We start from the raw sequence: 27,683 nt of genomic DNA, 5'->3' as shown, positions 1-27,683 counted from the left end.
TGTCTGTTTTGAATTAATGCAGTACTCTGCAGTGATTGTAAGACAGGGCAATCCCAATGGATACTGAAGTATTCAAAGTAGATTTATATCTCCCTGTTTCCGCCAGTGTTTAGTCCAGAGCCTAGCTAGTATATATTATTTGGGTTCTCAGTAGTGAGGAAGAAGATGTGCCAGATGCTTAGAAAAACAACTCCCATCCAATGATGGAGAGTCACTGGATGGAATAAGCTGAAAAAAGGAGATGTGTTTGACTAGAGATTGATGTCAGTAGTGGGCCAGCACATTTTTGAATTCATGTTGAACTAGATCAGGTGCCTGTGAATGGTTTGTCTGACTATGTTTGAATGGGGTCACTGAATATCAAACCTCACTTGCTGTTCAGTGTATCGAGATTGTCATCTACTTTTTTAAAGGAGACACCAGTGTTTTTTTTTAGGATTACTTTATCCAGTCTAGTTTTCATAATATTTTGAATTAGCTTTCATAATATATTTTTAGTTTTCATTTGATAATTTAATTTTAGTTTAACTTTGTCATTTTATTTTGTGCTTTTGTCATTTGTATTAGTTAGAGTGTGTGTGTGTGTGTATATATATAAACTGTATGAAAAAAATAAGAATGTTTATTAAGATACTAAATTTGTTTAACAATAATTTATCACATTTACAGAATTCAATAATACTACTGTTTCATTCTAAAGAATCTTCTAAAGAATGCCTTGAGTCAGAAATCATATGATAAATTCAAATTGCAGTTATTTATTCTATTGACAGTGCTAATTTTAACAGAACGAAATAATAAAAATAAACTTCTACTGTCTCTTTTAGGATAGATGGATGGATAGTGGGTAAAAAAGGATACACTTTTAACTTACAAAGTGAAAGTGTTCCAGATAATATTTGAAAAATTTGGTTCAGTACAATAACGATGTAAACATAATAAGTATAGCATTCTTTTATTCATTTTCTTGCACAGCATAAATGGATATTTAGCCATAAAAATATGTTGCTGTCTTTATATTTTAGGAATGGGGTCAATCATGATATTTGAGAGATTTTGGTATAAAAAGGTTGAAAACCACTGCCTGTAAGAGAAGACATTACCAGGCCTTAACAAAATTTGCACACTTATGCATTTTCTGTGCTGATTTTAGGAGAAAATCTGTGGGATTCTGCTGAATGGTTTTAAACATGCTAAAATATGCTAAAACAGAGACGAGAATACTGTAGTTATTGGTAGCTGAAAGCATAATCAAATTAGACAAAATATTTAATAAATGAACAGCAAATTCAATGGAGAGTGTATGTGGGCTTAGACATGATTAAAGAGAAGAAAAAAACACAAATTAACTGCTTAGTTTTTCTGTATGTAAGTGTATGATAGTCTGTGGACCTGATTTTAAATGCGACCTATAGTGTTTTTTTATTTATTTATTTTTTATAGCCAAGCAAATTTAACAGCCAGTGATCATGTATTTTCATTGCATGAAAAAGTGCAGCTTTGACATTTTGCTCTTCTGGAGAAAAGTCATATGAATTTGGAGTGACATAAGGGTGGGTAGATGATGACAGAATTTTTTCAGTTTAAGCCTAATAACCTGCGTAAAGTGCAACTCAATTGAAATTACCAAATTAAACCTGTGGATATGTGAAATATGGTAAAGCTTTTAATAAAAACACCTTTTCTTAACTACAATAATCATGCAACTTCATTTTCAAATATGAAGTTGAATTTTAAAATGTGTTTGACTCCTAAACCTGTGTCAGCTGCTTCTAACTGTGAGATGTTTGTTGTACAGAGGGATGTCAGAGCTCTCCAGCATGTACAAGGATTTATTGGTGCATGCTTGCAGGAAGCATCCTTTTTGTACCATAAAATGTCTTCCAGCGCCTTACGCTCCCACAGATGTAGACCCTGTAATTTAATGTCGTCTGCATGTTAGCGTTCTCCTCCCCAGGCCACCCCGCTTGAATCGACTTTACATGCCAATCAAATCAAAGAAATCTGCCCTTCTCCGACTTACTTATCTATTTACGATGCATTATGTCTGGCTTTGGCATTACTGGTCTGAGCGGTCTGTTCTGTGGGGGTCAGCTGAGGTATTCTGCAGTCTCTACAGAAGTAGTTTACATTCTCAGCAAAGTCAGACAGTTCCCGCTTGAAGAATTCCTTGGGTTCAGCTCGTGCACGTAGCTGTTTGGCCTTTGTGTCGAGGTGGGAGAGGGGATCTTATTTCCTTTCCCCAAATTTTCATGAAAAACAGAAGGCTTCAGATATTTCAGCACATCAGCACGGGCACTGGTTATTTTTTCTTGCCATTCCTCAGTCATTAGCGCAGGACCGCTCTGTGAAATGTGACTTATGTTGAAGCACTATAGCACTTTTTTTGAATGGGATGCAGATTAGTGGCCCTTCCGGTATGTGCTCACGCAGTGCTGAACCGAGCGCTTTCGTTCTCATTGTTTTTTCAGCTGAGCAGCGCGTTGGCCTTCTTCCTGTCTGTGAGCGACTTTTGAGAGGCTAGCTGGGAAAGAAGATCATGGCAGAACGAAGGGCTAATGCTCAATGTCCTGCAGCTACTTTCGATGTTATCACACATATAGGTCTCTGTGGCACACGGCCACATGCTTATTTGATTTAGTACAATATCAAGAGAAGGATTCTCTATGGCAAGCAGCTGTTCTTTTTTTTTTTTTTTTTAGGACTCATGGCTTTGAAGATGTTTCTTTTGTTTGTCCGTCTGTCTGTCTGTCTGTCTGTCTGTTTATCTATCAATCTATCTGTCTATCTGTCTGTCTGTCTGTCTGTTTATCTATCGATCTTTCTGTCTATCTGTATGTCTGTCTGTCTGTCTGTCTGTCTGTCTGTTTATTGATTGATCAATCTGTCTGTCAATCAGACTATCTATCTATCTATCTATCTATCTGTCTGTCTGTCTGTCTGTCTGTCTGTCTGTCTATCGATCTTTCTGTCTGTCTGTCTGTCTGTTTATTGATCTATCTATCTGTCTGTCTGTCTGTCTGTCAATCAGTCTATCTATCTATCTATCTATCTATCTATCTATCTATCTATTAGGGATGGGACGATTACCGGTTTCACGATAAACCACGATAAAATGTACTGACGGTTAGTAATATCGTTTAAAATTTAATTATCATTAAAACCGTGTTTGATTATCGTGATTTTATATCCTGTTCAGCCAGCAACAGTCTGACGCAGCGGCAGCGCGCAATGTTATTTTTTATTCAAGAAGGAATTGCGGAAGGCAGTGACCGTGCTCGGGAGATTTTTCAGCCTTTTAAAATAATCAATTCTGAGGTGTGGTCATATTTTGGCTTTAACAAAAGTCCTGAGGGAAACTTAATCGAGGATGGTCACCATGTCAGCAGAACATGCACAAGAAGTCGCTGCAATAGGGGGAAACTTCAGATCTGCCGAGTCCGTCTTGTGTGACCATTAACTGTTGTATAGCGAATGCAAGGCAAGTTAACTTTGACCTTAATACCAAAACTACGTCTGGGCAATAATTGGGCATAAAATGTTGTTTTAAGTTGAATTATTTTATATCAATCACTTGAAATAGCCTAAACGTGAAGCTTCCGCAAAGAAAAGTTCGCAGCAGGCTTAGCCAAAGACAAATAATAAACAAGTTCAAACAAGACTATTAAGAGTGACATTTAAGGGATAATAATTTATTCATTATACACGTTTTACCACATAATTACGGGGACATTGAATTGAGATAAATGTTTTAAATCTTATCTGTTTATAAATCCATTATTACAGCGTACAAAACAATCGTTCAGACAAAATGATCACAACAATATTATCAAACTCTGTAAACAATAAATCAACTCTGATTTAATTTTCAATACAATTAAAAACGGAGACGCAAGACGGCAAGTTGTAGCCTATTTGAATGAAACGAGAAAGCGCGTCCGTTGTGATACATGTTGTAACGTCTGTCAGAGAGTTTGAAGTCTGCCCAGATGAAGAATACATGACAGTGCAAATGAACTGGTAGTTCAACGAGACTTTTATAGATGTTTTCTCTCAGTTAAGCACACTCTTCATACATGTCGAAGAGCGAATGTTAAAAGGGAAAAGAAAACACTCTAAAACACGCGACAAATCAAAGGGGAAGTAAACACATTATAATAAAACAACGGTCAGCAGTAGAGCGGTCATCTTCCTCTTTGCGCGAGCATTCTCACTCTCAATGTGCGTGCGCGCTCACATAAAAACAGCATGCATGCAATAACGTACGCCATAGAAGAAGTTATCTTAAAGGCACATCCAAATTCATGTCATGAACACTACTTAACACTAGGTGGCCGTTACAATGGATGTGCGCTGTGTTATAATGCGTTGCTATTGACAACCGTCATTATAAGGAAGGAAATGCCTTAAAAAGTGTATAGAGCTGCTTGTTTTAGTTGTTGTTTGTTGATTTTCAAATATAAAACATGTAAAAATGTCTTAAGTGTGAGCATCAACTCTTTTTAAACACTTTCATCTCGTTTTAACAAAACCGTGATATTATTGATAATCGTGATAATTTTGGTCACTATAATCGTGATATTAAATTTCCATACCGTCCCATCCCTACTATCTATCTATCTATCTATCTATCTGTCTATCTGTCTATCTGTCTGTCTGTCTGTCTGTCTGTCTGTCTGTCTGTTTATTGATTGATCAATATGTCTGTCAATCAGTCTGTCTGTTTATCTATCTGTCTGTCGATCTAATATCGCTACATATTTCTGTCTGTCTGTCGATCTAATATCGGTATATATTTCTGTCCGTCTGTCTGTCTGTCTCACTCAAACAAACACATAGCATTTTCACAAGGTGGAATAAAAATGACATATATCAAATTTATGTATCGATATCCAGAATATTTCTGATAATTGTCTATGTGCTGTCATTCAGGGGGACATCCAGCAGCTTCTTTTGGTGGCGGACCCTCGTGCAGCCTACGACTACTGTGAACACTACAGCCCTGACTGTGAAACCCCCCATCAGGACACACCACAAGCCCAGGAGCCCGAGGAGGAGGTCAGTATGTGTCTGGATCTGACCCAGACGTGTGTGTGTGCGTGCGTGCATGTATGTGGTTTTGTGATGATGTATTGGTGGATTATATATGGTCTACACCCACAGCTTCTGTCTGGGGCTTTCTAAGACCTGGATTCAAAAACATGGCCAAAAATCTGAATTATTAATCAGAATTTAGTAGGGATGTGCACACGTAATTGCCTAGTTGGGTTTTGTTCTAGTCAACTAGAAAAAACACTGTTTAAACTTTTCAAACTGTTTTTCGTTGGTGATTTTATTTATTTTTTTCTCATATCCTTATTGAAATAAAATTATTAAAAAAAAAGTATAAAATACTTTCCCGATGAATCTCTCCTCTAAATATCACTGTCCTAATTGCATTAGCTGGCACTGTGGACACTTGACGCTTGAAGCACAGCCAGGTGTAACAATATGTTTTTATTGCCATATTTGGAGGAATAATCATACTTGGTAGAATCATGCATCTCATGATGAGAATCTGATTTTATAGTGAAAAGAAAGTGTGAAACACTAATAGAAAAAGTTTGTAAAATGTATTTTTTTAAGTATTGATATTTATTATTGTTCATTATTTTATATTTTTAATTTAATAAAAAATTTTTTTTAAATTGGCTTATTTTAAAACTGTTACTGGTGATGTAACAGTTATTAAAGGGTGGTTGATTGTGATTTCACTTTTCTAACTTTAAAGTGTGTAATGTTGCTGTTTGAGCATAAACAACATCTGCAAAGTTACGACGCTCAAAGTTCAAAGCAAAGGGAGATATTTTATTTTACAGAAATCACTTTTTAAGGACTACAACAAACGGCTGGTAGGGACTACATGAGCTTCCTCCCGGGTTAGTTACATCACCAACCCCAAAATTTACATAAACCCCCGTCTCGCAACAAAGGGCTCTATATGTCTCTGCTAAGAACGAGCTCTTGAAGCTCCGCCCGCTGTGCCGGGAGCAGCGGCTCATTTACATTTAAAGAGCCCACACACAAAACAATGCATTTTTGCTCACCCTCAAAAAATTACAATTTTAACATCCTATAAAAAATGATCTGTGGGGTATTTGAGCTAAAACTTCACATACACACTGGGAACATCAGAGACTTATTTTACATCTTGTAAAAAGTTGCATTATACCACCCCTTTAAACAAAATGTAAATTCACATACTTACTAATAGTAATATTCCTATTTTTTATGTGTTAGATTACTCAACTAAAAATGTATTTATGTCATTCTCTATTATTTAGTGTGTTATTGTGGTAAAACATTTTTATTAGAGCTACAGGTCTGTACAAATTGTCCTTATGGAATCTATTGTGATGAATCACAAGTGTGATCTTAAGAGATTAAACCATCCTGCTAATCCCAAATTGAAACAGTGCGGTTTGTCTGGTTTGTCGATATTTTGCTTTTTCGGTGCATCAGTGTTTTCCAATAATATTTCACTGAATAACCAATGAGCTCACGGTGGAAACTATTTCCCCCCCTGCCACAGAGTCTGAGCCCACTTTTGAGTGGCGTGGAAATATATTTTTCTTTAATGACTCCTGCATGCTTGCTGGGAAAGTCTAGTTTCTCCCTCCACAGCTAGCTCTGGAATACCTGGAAAAGTTATGTCTCTCAGCTGTTAAAGAACTGATTGTAAAATGATGATAAATCACAGTAACTGCTGCTTGGGGTATTGAGAACTACACCACAACAGGGAATGGAAAATAGCTTCATGTATCGTGGAGAACGCCAGAGCAAAACCAATGGACAAATTAGTGAAGTAATACAGAATGGTAAAAACAAATTACATAACTATATCGTCAGCTTTTTAAAAACAGATGAAATATAGCTTTATAATCCGTGTTAACTTAAGTGCTATAGCTCATCCCAGCATCAGCAATCTAAAATCTATATCTACATTAGGAAGAGCAGAGAACTTTGGACGGAGGTCCGTTCTATTCCCCTGCAAGGAGCTCCCCTGCGCCGTACCAAATGCTTTAAGACACATGTGGGAAACGGGGACACGTTTTTAATGGCCCAGGACGATATTTATGCCTTTCATCCAGCTCGCTGGCTACAGCCAGGGCAGGCTCCAAGCCTGGCAAGACCCTTTAATGCCGTAAACTGACTCGCAGCTGGATATTTCTTCCTTTTAGCTTCTTTTCTGTAGCCAGTGGAAAGCAGTCAGTCCACCAGGCCTCAGTTCTTTTTTTCCCCCTGTTATTTTTATTAGCTCAGCTGATGCATTGGGACTTAATTTCATTCCTCTCTGATGGACAAAGGCACATCACAGAATGCCTGTTAACTTAATCTGTTGTGCCTCACCTTATGCTTGTTCACCTTATTACAATCATAGAGGAAAACAAGCTCACAATTGGAAGCGTGTGTTTATAATTGTTTGTTTATAAATGCCATTTAATTATTGGGAAGGATTTAACAATAGCTCTTTGTTGAAATACTAAATTGACTGCCATTTAAGTACATTAACAACTTTCAAAAAGTTTTGTGTGCAAGTGGCTTGGGAGTGTTACATTTAATAAGTACACTTTATGAGAAGCAGAATTATCCTATAAATTAATTATAAATTGCAACATACCATGTGTGACATACGCACTGTGAATATACTGTACCATGTGCACTGTTTAACTTTACACAACAAAATGTTAAAAACCAGAACAGGTCTTTTACATTAACACTGCGTTCTTGTCATGTCTAAGAGGTGCTTCCATAAAGATTATAAAATGATAGTTCAGACTCTGATTGGATAGTTAAATTGTGATTGAAATAATTCATTTCAAGTTGTTTCTTATTAACTATAAACACATGCCTGTTTTTTATGTGCCAAATTTCTGTTCCTCTGCTATTTTAAACTGCATGTAATGATGATAATGATGAATTTGTTTTTTGGTAATTATAAAAAATTATCTTTATTGAATATTGAAAATTTAACTAAAGTTTGCTAAACACTAGTGGACTGATATGGCAGGTGGCTCAAATTTTAGCAAGATAAACTATAGCACTAGCAGGCAGGTTGCATATTCTCATTATCTATCTTTAAGGGTGTGTTCACACTTGTAGTTCGGTTATCTTGGTTCTTTTGGTCCAGACTCCAGACTCCAAGATACATTTAGTCTTGGTTTGCTTTGTGTTCACACTGTCATTTTTAAGACCAAGCCTAAATATACAAAAAATAAAAGGCTTTATGATGTATACATGTATATATACTTACAGAAAATCCAAAACTACATTGTGTGCTGGGCTAAAAGTGCTCGTTGTATGTGTGTACATGATGGTATTTTTTACTAGTGAAGAACTAGTAAAGATCTTGTAAAATGTGTAAAGGAGTCGTAGACCTAAAGAATTTTCTCATATTGTACTGTTAATCATTGCTTACATTGAATCATTTTTGTTTTATTCATGAAACATGATTTGTATATAAACTGTTGAATTGAATTCGATTGGATACTGTGTGTACAAATGGATTTATGCAGAAATCCATTCTGCTCATGTTTCATGTACTCAAAGCATTTAATCTGGGCTTTTTGTACCATATGCTTTGGATAAAAAAAGTGCCATGTAAGACATCAAATCATTCAAAGAAATTTGATATTATTGATTTGATGTTTTAAACAGATGGGGAAGATCAGAGAAATTAAAGTTCTTAAATATTTGAACTACAAAAGATTTATGTAGTTCACTGATCACCCATCATGTCAATGGCTTTAACACATTTTGCATGATTTAAGTTCTTATCAATTTGTATTTTGTGTGATATACCATTAATATATCATACAATGCATCTTCCCTTTAGTATACAGTGACCCCAAAAAGTATTTGAACACTTAAGCCAAACTTGTGTAATGTATGAACACCATTGCATTATGTAGCAAAATATATATATTAAAGAAATATAGAGCAAACATTTTTCAAGCAAAACACAAAAAAGTGTTACAGGTTGAAAATGACAGAAAAATTGATATATTGGTGAAAATTATGGCTACTGCAAAAAATAAATGAACCTGAAAATGTTTACACATTTTTGGACATTAGGTATTCAAAAAGTGTTCAAATATGTTCTGAGGCCTCTAAACTGTATATAGGGACTTGAATCTTAAGATCCGAGTCTTTCTTTCTAACATGCATCCATCTCTCTCTCAGTACAATACTGAATACACGGATTATAATGAGTTCTATGACTACACAGAAGAAGGGACTGCCACTGAAAATCCCACTGACAACGTCCAAACTGAGACCAAGGTAAACACACACATCTGTATGGCCAAGGTGAATGTCAATCACTGTGGGATTTTCTTCAGCCCGCCCATTTTCACACTGTGTGGTCTCTGATTTATTATGCTCTACTGTTCTGTTGCCCTCATTCAATTTGCCTTTCTCTTTTCTCAAATGCCATCACTTTCTTCCATACTTTCACTCAAATGCACCTGCACGTATTATTGAGAAAATATTGTAATTTGTCAAAAATAGTCTGTAATACTGTAACATAACATCTCGGGTTACGACTGTAACCCTTGTTGCCTGAGAAGGGAACGAGACACTGCGTCGATACAACACTTTGGGGAACGTCCTTAGCGTAACGCATCTGAAGTATGAATGAAACTAATCCAATCCTGATTGGTGCTGTGTCATGACCATAGACTGTAAAAAAATATGGACGTAGTGTCCGTGACGTCACCCGTAGGTTTCTGAAGAGCATTTTTGAAGCCTAAAGTGGGCGGAGCCGTCCGTCGCCATCTTGGCCTTGCGTCACTCCCGGATAACAGAAAATAGGCAAACAGTGCGTGAGTGGAGCTGAGGAGCCTGGCCATAGATATGAGCCTGGCTATCTGAAATCACCTAGCTCGACGTGATCGAGCTAGCTGATGATGTAAAGCCAATTAAAAGTTCCTGTTTTTGCCCTTCGAAATATTATAATAGTTAAAATACATGGCTACAAGTGAGACTGTGTATTACTTCGAGAGTGTTTGTGTGTGACAGTGATTTATGTGCATACATGTCAGTCACTCTTTCATGGTCCGTCAGCGCGGCATCGCTCAAGTTCGTAGAGAGCTTATTCAGTCCATTTTAAATTCTGATTTCGGCCGCCTCTCAAATGGGTTAAACCGTTAAACCATAGATATATTGCCTTTGAAGTGCAAGTAACGTTAAATGCGCTAGAAAATCCGCGCTCATTCATGGATGTGCATTTATTGCATGAACGGAGAAAGCGCCGACGCCTGCATGATTTCATCTGACGGTACATAAGCATATAATCCATCTGTTCCGTGAGAGCAGAACGAACGAGCCTTTATTGACGTTTTAAATTTGAAAACCCCAAAAAGCAACGAAATTGTCAGACATCCATTAGTGCCTGTTCACAGAGGAAAACAACTGAAATACAGCGCTGGTTGTTCTCTCAAACGATACTCGACGACAACGACTGAATCCAAAGACGTGGGCTTTGTACCCAAGTATTAAATTGTATGAAATAATCCCGAAAAAAAGCACAAACACTGCAGAGAAGGCAAGTTCAGCAGCTAACACTTGCTGAGGTGAAGTGACGGCTAGTAACAGCAGAGAAACGGCTAGCATTGACATCAGCGGGAATCCACCTGTCACTCAAGTGGCCACACCCTTAAATGTAAATATTAATCAACTAAACGGATGAGTTATAAAAAAATTCACCCCCCTCACAGTTGTTATGAAGGGCAAAATTAGCTGTATAGACCAAAGCCACAGAGAGAACCAGGCTGTAAACATGTTTTTTTCTGCTGTAAAGTTGGTAATTTTAACATGAGGGAGATACAGATTTGACTCACTTCTGCAGCCAGGCCAAGCGGCCAGTTAATGAATTGCAGTTTAACTCACTTCCGTGTTGGTTTCAAGAGAGAGACGGGGAGGTTGCCGCTTGGTCATGACGTAACATGTGACGGCATACACGGAAGCTACAAAGGGACAACGGCACACAACAGTTAGCTTCTGCGATGAAGCAAGTTGCTCCCAGGCAGGGGAAGGCATGGCGGAGGGACGCAGTGTCTCGTCTCGGGTTACGACTGTTACGACGTCTCGGGTTACGACTGTAACCCTTGTTCCCTTTCGAGGGAACTCAAACTGTGTCGATACGACACTTTGGGGAACGAGTACCCACTATGCCACAACGAAAACTGCCTGTCCCAGTGTGAAGCTGCGCACAGACACACTTAGGACGAGAGCACTAGAGTGCCTGGCGTAGAAGGAATATCCAGGCTATAAAATCTGATAAAAGTAAAAGAGGGGTGGCCCATCCTGCTGCATCGCACACTTCTTGGATTGGGGCCCCTGAAAGGAGGGCTCTAGAGGACGCCATGCCTCTGGTTGAATGAGCCCTCATGGACAATGGTGAAGGCAAACTGCGCACCTGATAAGCCATAGATATTGCCTGAATGATCCATTTGTTGATGGTCTGTTTAGATGCGGGAAGCCCCTTCTTGGGCGACCTGAAACATACCAGCAACTGGTCTGACTTCCGCCATGAAGAGGACCTCTGAATATATATCTTGAGAGCTCTGACAGGGCAGAGCAAATGAAGTCTCTCTTCATCCACCGTCACGTGAGGTGGGCCGTACGAGCAGCTGATGTCTCCCCAGAGGCCCATCACCCAGAGGAGCGTGGAAAGCCGCAATGGCAGCCACGTACACCTTGAGTGTGGACGGGGTAAGACTAGCTGAGAAGCGATCTTGGATGAACTCCAGCACTGAAGCCACCGGGCAGTTAACTGGGTCCACCTCACACTCTCTACACCAAGTGGAAACACATTCCACATTAGGCCGTACAATCTCCTCGTGGAAGGAGCTCTGGAACTGAGTATGGTCTCAACCACTCCAGCCGACAGGCCAGCCTCTAGGTATTGAGCCCCCTCAGGGGCCAGACTCAAAGTTTCCACAGGTCTGGTCGAGGGTGAATATTGAGCCCCCGGCCTGTGGAAGCAGATCCCTCCACAGAGGCCTGCCAGGAGTGCTATGATGTTTGAAAACCATACCTGGGCCGGCCAGTACGGGGACTACTAGAAGTAGGCTGATCCCGTCTCGACGGACCCTCTCCAGAACTCCTGGGAGCAGAGCCTCTCCAGAACTCCCGATGTCTGCTCTCTGATTCTAGTCCCCTGGGACATGCATTGCTCTGAGAGATGACAGTTTCCCCTGGGACCACAGGAGGATCTGATGCGCCAATCTGGATAGAGGGCATGATCTCAGAACCCCCTGATGAATCAAGTAGGAGACCACCAACACATTGTCTGCGTGGTGCCCCCTGAGGTCTGGGAGGAAGCTCCTCAGCGCCCTGCCATCCATGACCGCGCCCCAGCCTGTGAGGGAGGCGTCTGTCGAAAAGGCTTTCCGTCGACATGTCGCTCCCAGCACGGGGCCTTGGGACAGAAACCAAGCTTTTGTCCACATAGATAGGGAACGAAGGCATCTGCGTGTAACCCTGATCATGCGGAACGGGTTCCCCCTCGGGGAAAACCCCTTGGTTTTCAACCACCACTGCTGGGCCCTCATGTGCAGCAGGCTGAATGGAATGACGTTGGACGCTGCTGCCATGAGCCCTAACACTCTCTGAAAATGTTTTACAGTGATGGCTTGGCCTAGCTTTATCCTGGTCATCGTGGCCAGGATGGAGTCGATCCTTGCAGGAGACAATTGTGCCTGCATCGTGACCGAGTCCCACACCACTCCAAGGAATGTGGTTCTCTGGGCTGGTGCCAACATGCTTTTTTTTCGTGTTGAGTCTCAACCCCAGGCTCTGGATGTGGGCAAGGACGACATCTTGATGCCGAACTGCCAGCTCTGGTGACTGGGCCATAATAAGCCAGCCGTCGATATAATTTAGCACCCTGATAGATACCCTGAAGCCTTAGCGGAGCTAGAGCTGCATCCTTGCATTTGGTAAACGGGAGAGAGCTAGGCCGAACGGAAGAACCCAATATTGGATTACGAGCCGTTACAATATATTTGTCTTTCATCCCTCGAGAAGAAAGTAAACAGGTGCGAGGCTGAAACATCCGCACGGCTGTACGCGTCGAGATATTTCTCAATGAACACTGTCAGCACCCTCAAGAGCTGACTGTGAATGCCTCCCACCCAAACAGTATTGTTTCACAGATCGCGTGTGTCCCTTTTATTGCAGACCCGTAATCTACACGCTGCCTCGGCAAACGCAAGATTCGAGTCGTTCACAATATATTAGGCTTTCATCTCTCCAGAAGAAAGTCAACAGGTGCGAGGCTGAAACACCCGAAAACGCACGTCAAGATATATCTCAATGAACACAGCCAGCACCCTCAGGAGCTGACTGTGCATGCCTCGCACCCACACAGAATCCTTATTGCAGAGTAGACCAGTAATCTACGCGCTGCCTCAGCAAACGCGAGATCCGAGCCACTATAGATTATGTATTGCAATGCAGACCTTTAATCTACGCACTGCCTCGGCAACGCGAGATCCCAGTCACAGAATCTTTATTGCAGAGTAGACCCGTAATCTACGTGTTGCCTCGGCAAACGCGAGATCCGAACCGCTAGATTCTATATTGTAATGCAGACCGAGACAAACAACACCAAATAGGACAGACAGTTTGACACAGAGCACTTGCTGAAGAGCAAAAAGCTAACTCTGTTGTGTCCTTTTGTAGCTTCTGTGTATGCCATCACATGCCACGTCATGACGCAGCACCAGTCAGGATTGGATTAGTTTAATTCATATTTCAGATGCGTTACGCTAAGGGCGTTCCCCAGAGTGACGTATCGATGCAATTCGAGTTCACTCGAAAGGGAACTAATACTTGTCAGGGTTCTCTGGTTAGGTTTAATCTTAGTTTTCATCACATGGTTTGTGTTTTCACCTTAGTTTGTCGTCATGGTTGATAATTTGATTCTTTACTGAGTTCAGGTGTGTGTCATTGTGTTCAGGTGTTCACGTCTCCATTATCCTCTCACTATTTAAGTTCAGTTCAGTTTGTGTTCATGATCGGGTCTCGTATGTGTAGCTTTTTTGGATGTACCTCGTTGGATTATCCAGTTGGATCATTAAAGCCTGTTAACTTTCATCATCGTCTTCTTTGTGTGTTTAATATCTCCCTCACAACCCGTGACAATAATACTGTCAAAGAGAAATAATAAATGTAGCTGTTTTTTCTTGACATATTAGAAAAGCAGCACTAAACATTATATCCTATATCAATTTCTGATGATAAATGTTGCACTGAGTTTTTATTTTTTTTATTTTTTTTATTTGTGGACAGCTTGATTTCTTTCAAGTGATTTAAACCATCTATTATGTTGAAGTTTAAAGTTACCGGCCAGCTGTTGAATTTTAGTTACTTGCAAATCCAACTTTTACTTGCAGTTTAACACTTGTTCATATTTCAAATTCAGATATAAACAAGAATAAGCGTTTTTTTATTTAATTTTTATGTGAATCTCTTGTGTGATGTTTACTCATAGCCCAGCACTGCTGACACGGTTGACTACTATGTTGAGCAGGACTATGGCACTGAAGCCCCTTCCGTTCCAGCCAATGAGGTAAAGATCTGCATGCTCCTACATTTTATTTTCCATTGTCTATTTTAAGAGGGATTCTATTCAAATATCTTTCTTTTGGTGCAGGTGATAAATGAAATTGGATTTGCTGACTTTAGAAAACTATTTTGCACCTTATTTTCTGATAAATTAAAGTAATTGTTATATATCATATTGCTACTAAATGAGATGCCAACACTACTTGAGGTCATTTATTTTGGTTTGTCTTAACTGACTGGTTGTACATTAGTCTGATTTTTATGGTTACACAATCAAATACAAACCTCCATTTAATAATTATGTTCAACTGAAAGTATTGATTTATGTTATTTCCAAAGTTTGATGATTGTCACAGTCTGTTCTAAGACATCACATGAATGAAGTCTAAATGAGGAACATCCAGCTTTAACCAGAACAGTATGTCTTGCATTTAGCGATGGCCAAATGTCTGCTTCAAATGATACACCTATTGACTGATGCAGCCTCATAAAGTACGCCTGGTGTACAATACAAAGGCTGGGATTAACTGGAGAAATGTTAATTCCTTTTGTTCAATGCATCAAGGCCCCTGGGTGAGGAATACTGTTAGACTTGACGCCAAAATGAAAAAAAATTCCAAATTGTTTAATTCTTAATGGAAGGCACATGATGTACAGAGTAAGATGAGGCACCAGTGCAGCCTTATCACATGAAAGGCTAGTGTGGTTTGCAGTTAACTGAACTGATTCAAAAAAAAATTTAATAATCTTTTTTTAATAGCTATAAATAAGCTATAAATACGCTAGCAATAATACCTAAACATTTATCAAGGATTTTTATTTGGAAGAGATTGGACGTTTTATTTTCTATTCACTCCAGTGGCAAAAATATTGAATGTTGTTTCACCAAGATTCACCTAGTGTTTGGACACTTTTTGACACTTCTAAAGAAGGTCCAAAAGAATGAGGGTCATTGCATTAGATAAGTAAATATAAAATAAATGCCATCTGCAAACAAATAATGGTTTTCTGAGAAATATCAGGTGTTTTAGTGATTGTTAGTGGATGTATGCATTCTGTCATGTGGTCATGTTGCCATACACTGTGGTCTTCAGTTTGAACATTGTCTATTTTTTATAAAGATTATATTACATATTGAACAGACATTAGACCAATTACACACTGTCCAAACCTGCTCCTGGAGGGTCACTGTACTGCAGAGTTCAGCTCTAACTTGCCTCAACAAACCTGCATGGAAGTTTCTAGTATGCCCAGTAAGACCTTGATTAACTGGTTCATATGTGTTTCACGAGTTCACACTTACATATAATTAGATGGAGTAAAGCTTTATGCGTATTTGGCGTGCTGTCCGGGGGGAGGGCTCTGAGTTTGGAATGTGGCCCGAACCCAGAGTACTCCCCGATTGTATATATATACCTCTTATTGTTGATTAACTGAATGTTGTCCACTCATGTTAATTATGTTAATTTTCTGAATGTGCTCCTCCCAAACTTTGTTAATAAAACATCATTTAATTGGAGTTGGAGCTAAACTCTATAGGAAAATGTCCCTCCAAGAGCAGGATTGGACACCCCTTGTCAGAACCAAAATTATTCCATTTAAAATTATGCTTGCCAGTGCAATTTTACCTGTAGAGCTTCATTAAAAAGTTAATTAGTTTGATTTGGTGTGTTTATTGACTGTCTTTCCTGTTCACTTTATTCAATGACCTCCTGCCTCCCCTGGCTTGGCAGAATCCTTTGCCAAAAGAGGAAATTGTTGAGGACTACATAACAGGGATAGAAGAAGTTGGAGTGGACCCCACCATTGCCACCAATGAGAATGTGGAAATTGTGGAGTCCAAAAACACAAATGAAGCCGAAACCCAGGACTTTAAGGAATACGACATTAACGAATATGATGCAAAAGAGTTAGACCCCAGCAATTATGACGATTCATTCTATGACTACAATACTAATGGTGCCAAACCCACTGGATCCACCTACGAGGATGAGTTCGGACCGGGCCGACCTGCTGAAACGCAGGTCACAGAGAGTAATGTGAGTTGACTTCTCCCTTCAAGCTGGAATCAAGTCAATTGTGTAGCAAGCAATTGTCTAGCATTGTTTTTTATTTTATGTCATTGTAACCTCATAATTGTGCTTCTAATGCTCCTAATACTAATACTAGAAATAATGGATATTTAATTTACTACATTTCAGTATGTCTGCTAACACATCAGCATGTGAAAGTCTCTCAATTGGAGCCGTTTTGCTTGTGGTGTGTGGGAGACAGGAAATGAAATGTTAGCAGTGTTTGCAGTGTTGATCTGATATAACATGAGACTTATTTTCACTGTTTAGCACAAGAACTCGTTCACACAGACACTTTGTGGCCTCAAAACCACAGTGGCTTTGTGCTCTTTGCTTCATTCCTGGAGAGAAATATCATCCTGGTTCACAAACAATAAACACACACACTGACAGACTGAATGTATTGGATGATGCTTGTGCTAAATGGCTGTGAACATATTATCAAATGGCTTTCTCTGTGGGTCTTATAAGTGGACATTATAGGAAAAGATGGAGTTCACACTTGATTTCTAATCATCCTCACAGTAGTGACTGAGCATGTTCACCACTTAGCTTTATAGAGTAATGCAGACCATTTGGGGCATTAGCTGTAGTGCTTAATGTAGTGTTTTACAGTTGTTTGGTCTACAGGAGAAGTACTTCCTCTGTCATTAAATTTCAGTTTGTTTTTGCCTCTGTTGTAGGTTGGTGGAGGCTATGGTGGTGAGAAGGGGCAAAAAGGTGAACCTGCAGTCATTGAGCCGGTAGGTAAACTCTCTGCATGAGACTTTTACAATTTTGTACCAAATGAAATGCAACTATAATAACGCATCAGATTTTCCCCACTCAATATGGTGTCAGTTCAGGATATGGTAGGCTGCTAATCATATATGAAATATTATATGAAGCAAAATATAATTTAATATTTAAATATTAATATAAATGCATTACTGCAAAAAAAATTTAGGGTTGGTAAGATTTTTATGTTTTTGAAAGAAGTTTTTAATGCTCACTAAGGCTGCATTTATTTGATCAATAATACAGTAAAAAAAAATATTGTCAAACATTATTACTTTTTAAAATGATCCTTTCTGTTTGAATATATTTTAAAATATAATTTATTTATTTAATGGTAAAGTTGAATTTTAAGCATCATTACTTCAGTCTTCAGTGTCACATGATCCTTCAGAAATTCTTCTAATATGCAGATTTGTTGCTCAAACATTTTTATTATCATTGTTGAAAGCAGTTGTGCTGCTTAAATATTTTTGTAGAAACCATAATATTTCATGATTCGTTGATGAATAGAAAGTTCAAAAGTTTTATTTTATTTTATTACTTTTATTTATTGGAACTGCTTTTGTAATTTGGCAAAGTAGTCGTGCCTCCCATCCAATTATTCTTTGTACGGGAATGATAAGATGGTAGTAGTAGGAAAGAAGATTTTTACATTAATACTTTCAATTGTCAACGTATTATTAATCAGATTCTGACAGCAGTTGCATCATTCACTTTTCTTTAATAGTGGAAAACAGGAGATGTTCAGTTGAACTAATGAGCCACATCTATGGGTTCCTCTTCGTTCATCACTGATTTTCTTTTTTATTTCTGCGCTGCTCAAACTGTGAGATTTACGGCCTTCCCAGCATGCTACCTTACTCATGTTTTTCTTCTTCTCTCTTCTTCGATTCTATTCAGGGGATGCTTGTAGAGGGACCCCCAGGACCATCAGGGCCCGCCGTGAGTATCACATTTTTTCCACACTCTTCACACATGGAGAAACTCCATAGGAAAAAACACGTTATGGAAAATGTCAGCATGGAGTTGGCGTGAGTGTTTCTGTGTACGTTACATTACATTTGCATGTCTTTTTTTCAGGGCCTCCCCGGCACTCCAGGTATACAAGGCTCCCCGGGCCTCCACGGAGATCCTGGTGAGAGAGTAAGTTGACGTTTCTCAGAAAATCCTCCCTCATCAGTGTTACTCATAATGCTTTTTGTGGTGTTAAGACACCTCATGGATGTAGATACACCAGTTATAGGTAACATTAGCCCTGGCAGAACTTTTCACAGCCCTTTTTCACTTTATTAGAGAAGTTAGTAGATTTTGACCTCCACATAAAGACAATGGTAAAGTTTGCATTGAGAGAATAAGCTAATGACAAGCAGCATGTCTTAACTATGTGAATGAGCAGATGTGTGTATTAGAAAGACCTGGGAGACCACGTTGAAACCAGATCTGTCTATAAATCCTCACACTAATAACACTTCCAGAGGAGCAGCAGACCTTATAACCTCACATACACATTAACACATACTCATTCTCCCGTTGATCCTTATGTCCGGTGCTGTTCGCACCATTTTTCAAGATTGTAAATTAGCTATGTAGATTATTGCACAGAGAATAGCTGTCCTCCATACAAACAAACAGCTGGACTTTTTTTCCCTCTTTATGGTGGTGGAGCTTGGGCTCCTCTTCTCCACCTCACGCAGAGTTAACTCTTCCAATGCATTCTGGGAAAGGCACTCCCACCTTCACTGTCCTGCATCTCCCAGCACAAAGAGATTTTTTGTCCGTGAGGGAAAGCGATTTCCCAGTCTCACTTTGATGTCCATCAGCTCCTTCTCATATGAAGCCAAACTCTGTAGACGAAAATACATAATTAACAACGATGGCCACTTCCCTTGATGGCCTGACCCTTTTACACCACACATTCTCCTTGCTATATACGGAAGCACATGTACGATAGGTGTCAGTGTATATGTTAAATAGAAGGGAAGTTTGCCCAGCTTTCACAATACGCACACACACACTCGCACAATTATACCGTCATATGGGAACAATTTAAAGTGAGCCGTCTACAAGAGGAGCGTGACATGGCTGCTAAAGAGATCTCTTCACAAAACTACCCTAGCAGCATTCCATCATAATGTGTGTGCATGCATTATAGTCCTCCCCGCTTTCCTTGTGGGGTGTCACTTTCATTACGAGCACACACACAAATAAACAACGCAATGAAAGGAACTATAAACAACACACAACACACATAAACCTCTTTATAAATATAAAGCGAAATAGTGTATTTTTATGGGATAATGACCAGGCTTTAGCACATTAGCTATTTTTGATTTTGGGTGTAAGGAACGCTGCGGAAATCTCCTGCAGTTTAGGTGCAATTTGTGAAAGAGCCACAGTATTTTTCTCAAGCAAGTAGTCAAGCTTTTGTGATTTTTGTTTATGTGAACTGTTTAGGGATTTTGAGTATATTTAGGTTACCTAACCGACAATTTAAAATGATCCTACAGTATTTTTCATTTGCTTGTGTGTATTTTACACTTCAAAGAAACCGGCCTGATGCTCTTTCCATGACTCTAGTTTTCTTTTTTGTCTAGCCATTTACACGTTCGTTTCCCACACGCTTTATGCCTCATTTCCTTCTGCTCTCCCTCCTTCTTTTCTCTCTCTCTTCTTCTCGCAGGGTCCTCCCGGTCGTCCGGGTTTGCCAGGCGCAGATGGAGCTCCTGGGCCCTCTGGCACCATCCTTATGTTGCCGGTAAGCTTCTCCAACCCATACATTTCCAATGATTCTGATTGAGGACAAGATTTTCCAGCCCTTAATCTTAGAGAAACCACCAAGCTTATCTCAGATCAGATGCAAATGGCCACTTCCTCTAACATTAGACAAATTACTGTCATTGTAAACGTAAAAGAGGGTTATGAATTGTTACAGCTGTGAAGAGCCCCAACCCCACCCAGTAACCCCACTGCACTCACGCTACACCCAGCCGTCTACAGTAACTCTACACAAACTGGCAGATGCAAACCCATAATGACAAGACTGACGGAGCCACTTTATGTCCAGTGGGTCCTCTAAATTCCAGCATGTAGTAAAAGTACTGAAATAAACGTAAGATTTCTGTGTTTGTGGATGTTTCTCTGATAGTTCCGCGCTGGTGGAGAATCTTCAAAAGGTCCAGTGGTGACGGCACAAGAAGCTCAGGCCCAAGCCATCCTCGCCCAGGCTCGGGTGTGTACCCTTGTTCATGTTGCCTTGAATGATTTTTATTTATTTATTTATCTGGCTGAAACAAGTGTGTTAGGTGCAGAGAATGTATATGAGCAAGTTTAAAGCGACTGTTAAAACCAAGGCAGGTTTATAGCTCTCATAACACTCTATGGTACATGGAAATGTACCAGTTGCCAGTAATATAACTTATGTACTCTACTGCAGTTAATGTCAGCTTTGCAATCTTTTTTGTTTGTTTTCTCGGCCCTGTAGTTGACTATGCGGGGACCACCTGGTCCAATGGGATTGACAGGACGCTCCGGCCCCGTGGTAAGTGTCCCATCTCTAACTGACATACATAAAAATGCTCAATATTTAGGAAAACAATTAAATGCAATTAAATTATGCATTTTCAGCAAAATAAAACAATGTTACTCAAATATATTACTAAATAGAACCACAATTTCTTTGTTTAAACAAAATTTAGCTTTTTACCTAACGTTCGTTCATTCATTCATACAACAAGAAATAAAGATACTTGTATAAAGCAATATATATTTATATAAAAAAAAAAACATCAATTAAATAAATTGCATGAATGAATGATGTTAGATTAAAAATAAAATGTTTTTAATCAGTTAATGTGTCTGTGACAGTCTGAATCCGTATTTTTGTAATCTGATTATAGTTTACGGAAATTATTCATGTAGTCGTAACAGTAAATGAATTAATTAAACAATTTTACAAACTATGTAAAAATATATTGTACACAATGAAATTAAGTTGTGAACAAAAAGTTCAGGAATTGTGACGCTTGTTTAGTTTAATACATTTTATTTATTTATTATTTTGAATATAGATGAGGAACACAGATGAGCCGCCTGCTGCTTAAATAAACATCATCTAAAAGCCACATGCATGCCAAGATTTACGTTCATAAATGTCTCTTTTTCTTTTCCCATATCTTCGTTTTGAACCCAACTTCCTCCAGTTGACATCATCACACAAACACTGATATATGAACATATGTTACATTCATCTTGCTGTGATTTATGACCAGAAAATGAACAGTTCTTCTGTGCTAATGTGCTTTCAGGCTGTCTCTGCTGTTAATTTTCACATTCCTTTCTCAAATTTCTTTTGTCATTTTTGTGTTGCTGTATTTCATCCGCTTGAGATGGATCATTCTAAGAATGCCCACAGAATTTCTCTCATTCTTTTCTACAGCTGCCTCCAATTCAAATGCCCTTTAAAAGCAATAGCAGAGGAATGTGTTTGGGTTGCCAGCGTGTGACCCAAACACAGCTCCGCGCATATGATATTGGTGTTTAGAAAGGTGTGTGAGACGTAAAACTCATCTGTATGTGTGTGTTTCAGGGTGGTCCTGGTGCAAATGGTGCTAAAGGAGAAAGTGGAGATCCTGGCCCACAGGTGACTTTCTCTTTAGACTTTAGAGTCCTGTTTTAACTACTTTCATTCGTGTAATTTTGATTTACAGTATAGAATGATGATCTGAGTATTCCTGAGACATTATGATAATTTTTCTAGTGTTTCCTATTTACACTACCCATCAACAGTTTTTGAAAGAAGTTTCTTATGCGCACCAAGGCTGTTTAATTGACCAAACAGTAATATTGTGAAGTATTTCACATTTTTAAATGCAATTTATTCCTGTGATGGTAAAGCTGAATTTTCAGCATCATTACTCCAGTCATCAGTGTAACATGATCCTTCAGAAATCATTCTAATATGCTGATTTGATGCTCAAGAGACATTTCTTAATATTATCAATGTTGAAAACAGTTGTGCTACTTAATATTTCAGTGGACAGTGACTGACAAAAGAACAGCATTTATTTAAAACAGAAATATTGTAACATTTTAAATGTCTTTATGGTCACTGTTGATCATTTCAATTCAACCTTGATGAATAAAAGTATCCCTTTCAAAATAAATAAATAAACCTTACTGAACCCAAACTGTTGAGCGGTAGTGTACTTGTCAACTTGGGTTGAGGGTAATGTGTTATTATACGATAAGCACATTACATAATCATATAATCACTTTGTTTTATTATTTATTTAATGTGTTTTCTTAATTTATGATTAAAATGAAGTTTTTGGATAATTAAAGGTATATTTAAGATGCGCTACATTGTAAGATATTTTGTAGTTGTGGAAAGCATGTGTCATGCTTATCAGTGTGCTTTCAGCCCACTCAAATTATGTTTTTAAAAACATCAAAATACTGCTTTTAAACAAGAAATAAACCAAAGTGAATCCAGTTGTAGTCATTATTTGTTGCAGATAAATGAACAGAATTTGGGTGTTGCGTCAGAGATTTGCTCTGCCTTGGAATCCACAGATGTGACCGCCATAAACTTTAACGCTGTCAAAACAATTAGCTTGCTCCTTTTCGATGTATAGCTTATATGCAATTGAATGCAAAATATGTTGGGGGATAAACACTTGTCCGCAGTTAAATAGCACTTTCTAGTGTAAAAAACATATGCGCTTCTAACTCTGGAGTACAGAGTCTCAGTCAGCTGATGGTGAGGAAAAAGTATTGAACTTTAAGTGTTACTTTACATAAAAATAACGCTTTTGGCAAACGTTTTTTTTTTTTACTTGCCATTTATCAGTAGACGCTTTCATTACAGAAGTTTATGTGTTTTTTTTAAGGGGCCAAGAGGACTTCAAGGCCCTACTGGATCACCTGGAAAATCAGGAAAGAGGGTAAGAATTGGAAAAGGCAAAAAGGTGACATATACATAATACATCTACAATACTGCTGCTGAAGTAATCTGGCAAAGTGAAGCTGCAAGGCTTTACGCAAGTAGCCCACTGTTCGCTCTCCAACCATGCACCAGATTTTCCGTGAAACTGTCTGTGTCCATTAGCCTTGACCTTAATTTACCTGTTTCAGCTTAACAGAATGACAGATGTCCATTGGATTCGCATCCACATCTGCCAGTTTTAGTGCCAAACGTTTCTCAGATTCTCCTTTGACACAGTTTATTCACAGTTTAGTTATAAATGAGTCAAATTGCCACAATAACTCGGTACTCAAACGTGCTGTAGACTCAACACACCTTATTTAGGTTGTCTTTGGGTGTATTCGCTCACTTCACGTCATCTCCTGTCTCGCATCGATTCTGCAGTTGTTTAAAACATATGTTAAGCACATTAACATGCTCGTAGCACATAGCATCAGGCTGATGATGTGACCTGGTTTTACAGGGCCGAAATGGAGCCGATGGAGCCAGAGGAATTCCTGGAGAATCAGGAGCCAAGGTAAAATCATCTCTGACTCCACTTTAACACAGTTAGCACTTGTGGTTTCGGAAATGCTTCTTCTATATTGAAAATCAGTAAGGGAGTGTTTGTTACTGTGTGTCTGTCATATAATTAGTGATTTTGAATTAATGAGTTAATTTGTACCCGTTAAATTTAAAATAATAATAAACAACAATTATAATGCAATTAATGCAACATTTATTTATTATAATGGAATTATATGATGATTGAAAGTTAACGTTAAAGTTCAAATTAAAAGCTGTGGTAAGATTAATTATGTTCTCTAAATGATAAACAAAAACTGATAATATGCAGTTTAGGCCTAAATAGCTTTCAAATATAATATTTAATGGCTGTAATTATTCATTTTATCATCAGATTTTTTTAGGTATCTGATACTTAGTAAAACTACTTGTTAAAAATGAAACAAATTTATAATTAAATATATTTTTGAAGTATACATTTTTAGTTATAATAAATAATAATAACTAATATTCATGATTACAAATTTTAATTTGACATGCAATTAATTGTGATCAAGTCGAATCACAGTTCGAATCACATAGAATATTTGTATATACGTGCACTAAAACAGTAAACATTATGCATTGTTAACTTTGACAGCTCTATTTTTATTCTCATTGCGATTGCTGTCTAACAGGGGGACCGAGGATTTGATGGGCTTCCTGGCTTACCTGGTGATAAGGGACACAGAGTAAGTACTGAGCTATTCTTTAGAAACCTCATACTTAGTTTCCCATCATTGATGTAATAGTTGAACTGAAACCGAATCGTTCTAGACAGCAGAACGCAAGCCTGACCACCACCCGTGAGAAAAAATGTCTTTTAATGCTCAATTATCAAACTTCCAGCTTGTCTCAAACAGCTCTTTATGATTATGGGAACAATTCTTGCCTTGTTTCCTTTTATTCCTCAGCAGCAGTTTTCCTACAGAAATCTACTGTATTTAGTTAACCCCACTTGAAAAGCTTCTTGGCGGCTCCTGCCAAGACCAAGACTTGTACATTATAAAAATGTTCCATGTCTGCCGCTGTACGTTTTGTTTCGCGTGCTGACAGTCATAGTGGCAGGAGAAGTTGACCTCATTATAGTAGCAAGGGGGGCTGTTTGGCGTGCTAGTGCTCCTCTGGCAAATGAAGGCTAGGCACAGCATAGTGTGGCTTGCTTGGCCTGGGCTGGTGTAGTGAAAGAGGCCCGCAGATCACAGGGAGCTGTGTATATTTCCAGCCTGAGTGCTGTCCTCCTAATCCTGCCCTGGGTAATTACAGGCCCCGCTATGTTATATCCTCTTCTTATAGGGATGCAGTCTTATAAATAGTGATCATGAGCCCTAACAATGCACTGAGCCAAAAACAGGCAGGCAGGCAGGGACGGTAATAATATATTTACTATTTTTCTCTCTCTGTCATTTCATCTTTTTCGTTTTCTTTCAGGGTGAGATGGGTCCCATCGGCCTACCAGGCCCTCCAGGAGAGGACGGACCAAGGGTGCGTTTGTCCAAGTGACACACACCAATATCTCATTTTTTTTATTTATTTGTATGTACTTATACTGGGCTGCAGTGCTGTTGGCAAGTGTATTTGTGCTCTTGTCTGCAGGGCGAGGATGGTGAGATCGGACAGAGGGGAATGCCAGGAGAAAGTGTAAGCATCTCCTTTTTGACTTTGAACTTTTGTATTCACTTCTCATATTTTCCCTTCAAATTATTTTAATGTTTTCATGTGAGCTAATCAAGGCTTAGTGTTTGAAGCTTTAACCCTGTTTTTGTATCACACTGTAGGCATTATGACTGTAATCCAATATAATAAATAAGCTTCTGTTTTCTTCAAAAAATACATAAATTAATAAATAAATGCATTGTAGAACAATACAAATCAAACAAATACAAATTTTTGAGGTCAGTAAGATTTTTTTTCTTGAAAGTAATTAATTTTATTCCGTAATGAAATAAGTTTTCTATTTTAAATAAATGCTGTTCTTTTGAACTGTCTAGTAATCAAAGAATCCTTGATGTATCGGGTTCCACAATAATTTTAAGCAGCAAAACTGTTTTCAACATAAATACCAAATCATCAAATCAGAATGATTTCTGAAAGATCATGTGACACTGAACACTGGAGTATTGATGCTGAAAACTCAGTTTTGCCATCACAAGAATAAATTACAATTTAAAATACATTTAAATAGAAAACAGCCATTTTATTACTACATATTACTGTTTTTACTGTATTTTTGATCAGTTAAATGCAGCCTTGGTGAGAATAAGAGATATCTTTCAAAAACAATTACATTTTTTACTGATGGTACTGTATAACAGAGACCCCAAAGACAAGTAATATTACCTTTTTTTATAATCCAATTAGGAAAAGTCATGAACTTGATACTATCTACATTAAGTATGTTTTTGAGACTTTGTGGATCTCTCAGAAAAGAAAATGAAGGTTAATCACCTCACTTTATGCCTAACTATAATCACTCTTCCTGAGGTGTGCCCCACCCTGCTCTTTCCACCTCAAATCTCAGTATGTGTTACTCGTTGCTCATTGAGGTAATGGCTATGTAATGAAAGGGAGTGCTGCAGTTTTCTATTTTCAACCTCTCTCTTTCTTTCTCTGTTTCTCACGACACACTAATGGTCTCACACATTTCACTCACTCTTTGACTAAGTACTCCATCAGCAGAGATCTAACAAATAACAGAATCGTCCCTGAAGAAGTGGAATCTAATTGGATCGAGTCCCACAGCTGATTCGGTGAACCTTTGGGTCGATAGCAAAAACCTAATTTGCCTTTGTTTCTGTTTTACATAGTTGTCTCTAAACCATTTTAAATGAAGTTATAAAAAATAAATTTCTTTTCTTTCCTTTCTTAAACCTCATGTTTACAGTTCTGACTGTAAAAATAATAATTAACCTTTATCTTCCCTTTACATTATTTTAATATGTTTCTCTGACTTAAAGGTGTAGTATGTTATTTCTCAAAGTCAATGCTGAACATTGTTGATATTTGAAATCAACCCAAACAAACACGCCCCTCTCTTCCTTGCTCCGCCTCCAAAGCTCACCCTCCAATCCGAACTGCCCTACTCCAAGTCGGACTCAAACCCCGATCGCCTGGCATGGCAAGGCAGATGCACTAACAAGGACGCTAAACAGTAAACACTGCATTCTCTAGCTGTCATCAGCCTGCACAACTCTCACTAGCTGGCCTCCATAACCCACACAATGCAATAGTGGATGTCTATTTATCATAGCAGAAGCACAACAAAATAAAGCTTCGTGAAAAATTAAGCAAAGATGATGAACAAACGACAAGGAAGCACAAAAAATGAACATGTTCCAGACAAACAATGACACTCAAAACCAGTGTTACTCACCTACTGAATGGAATCAAAGCAACCTCTGCATCTGTTTTCAGGCCTTCCCTCTTAGCTCTTTTCAGCGCTTTTCTAATATTTACACGAGTCCTAAAACTGTTTCCTGATCATTACCCTTCATTTTCCAGTGATATTCTTATGACCTTTTTTCTTTTGTAATGTCTCTCAGCCATCTCTCTTTCTACAGTCTTCAAATCTTCCTCTTGCTCGTTCTCTCTCCTCCACCGTCATACGCCCCCTAGTGCTGATTGGCTACACGTTTGTTGTTGTGTCTGGTTGTGTCGGTCAGACCAACTTCAAACAGCTTTTTTCAAATATTGCT

General features: G+C 38.5%; 1 protein-coding gene across 1 annotated transcript in view; it reads left to right on the top strand.

Moving 5' to 3' along the window:
• col11a1b (collagen, type XI, alpha 1b) overlaps positions 1-27,683 on the top strand; it is an 87,017-nt gene that overhangs the window by 16,846 nt on the left and 42,488 nt on the right. Inside the window, exons 5-20 of the mRNA XM_084119093.1 lie at positions 4,933-5,058; positions 9,223-9,321; positions 14,540-14,617; positions 16,347-16,652; positions 17,369-17,428; positions 18,363-18,404; positions 18,543-18,605; positions 20,143-20,217; positions 20,608-20,691; positions 20,944-21,000; positions 22,048-22,101; positions 23,351-23,404; positions 23,909-23,962; positions 24,627-24,680; positions 25,420-25,473; positions 25,585-25,629. Of these exons, the coding sequence (XP_083975219.1) occupies positions 4,933-5,058; positions 9,223-9,321; positions 14,540-14,617; positions 16,347-16,652; positions 17,369-17,428; positions 18,363-18,404; positions 18,543-18,605; positions 20,143-20,217; positions 20,608-20,691; positions 20,944-21,000; positions 22,048-22,101; positions 23,351-23,404; positions 23,909-23,962; positions 24,627-24,680; positions 25,420-25,473; positions 25,585-25,629 (1,305 nt within the window). The remainder of the gene's footprint in view (positions 1-4,932; positions 5,059-9,222; positions 9,322-14,539; positions 14,618-16,346; positions 16,653-17,368; positions 17,429-18,362; positions 18,405-18,542; positions 18,606-20,142; positions 20,218-20,607; positions 20,692-20,943; positions 21,001-22,047; positions 22,102-23,350; positions 23,405-23,908; positions 23,963-24,626; positions 24,681-25,419; positions 25,474-25,584; positions 25,630-27,683) is intronic.

Source organism: Abramis brama (assembly GCF_963993115.1).
Source record: "Abramis brama genome assembly, chromosome: 7".
Lineage (NCBI taxonomy): Eukaryota > Metazoa > Chordata > Actinopteri > Cypriniformes > Leuciscidae > Abramis > Abramis brama.
Note: the sequence above shows the minus strand (reverse complement) of the source record. Positions and strands in the feature narration are given on the sequence as shown.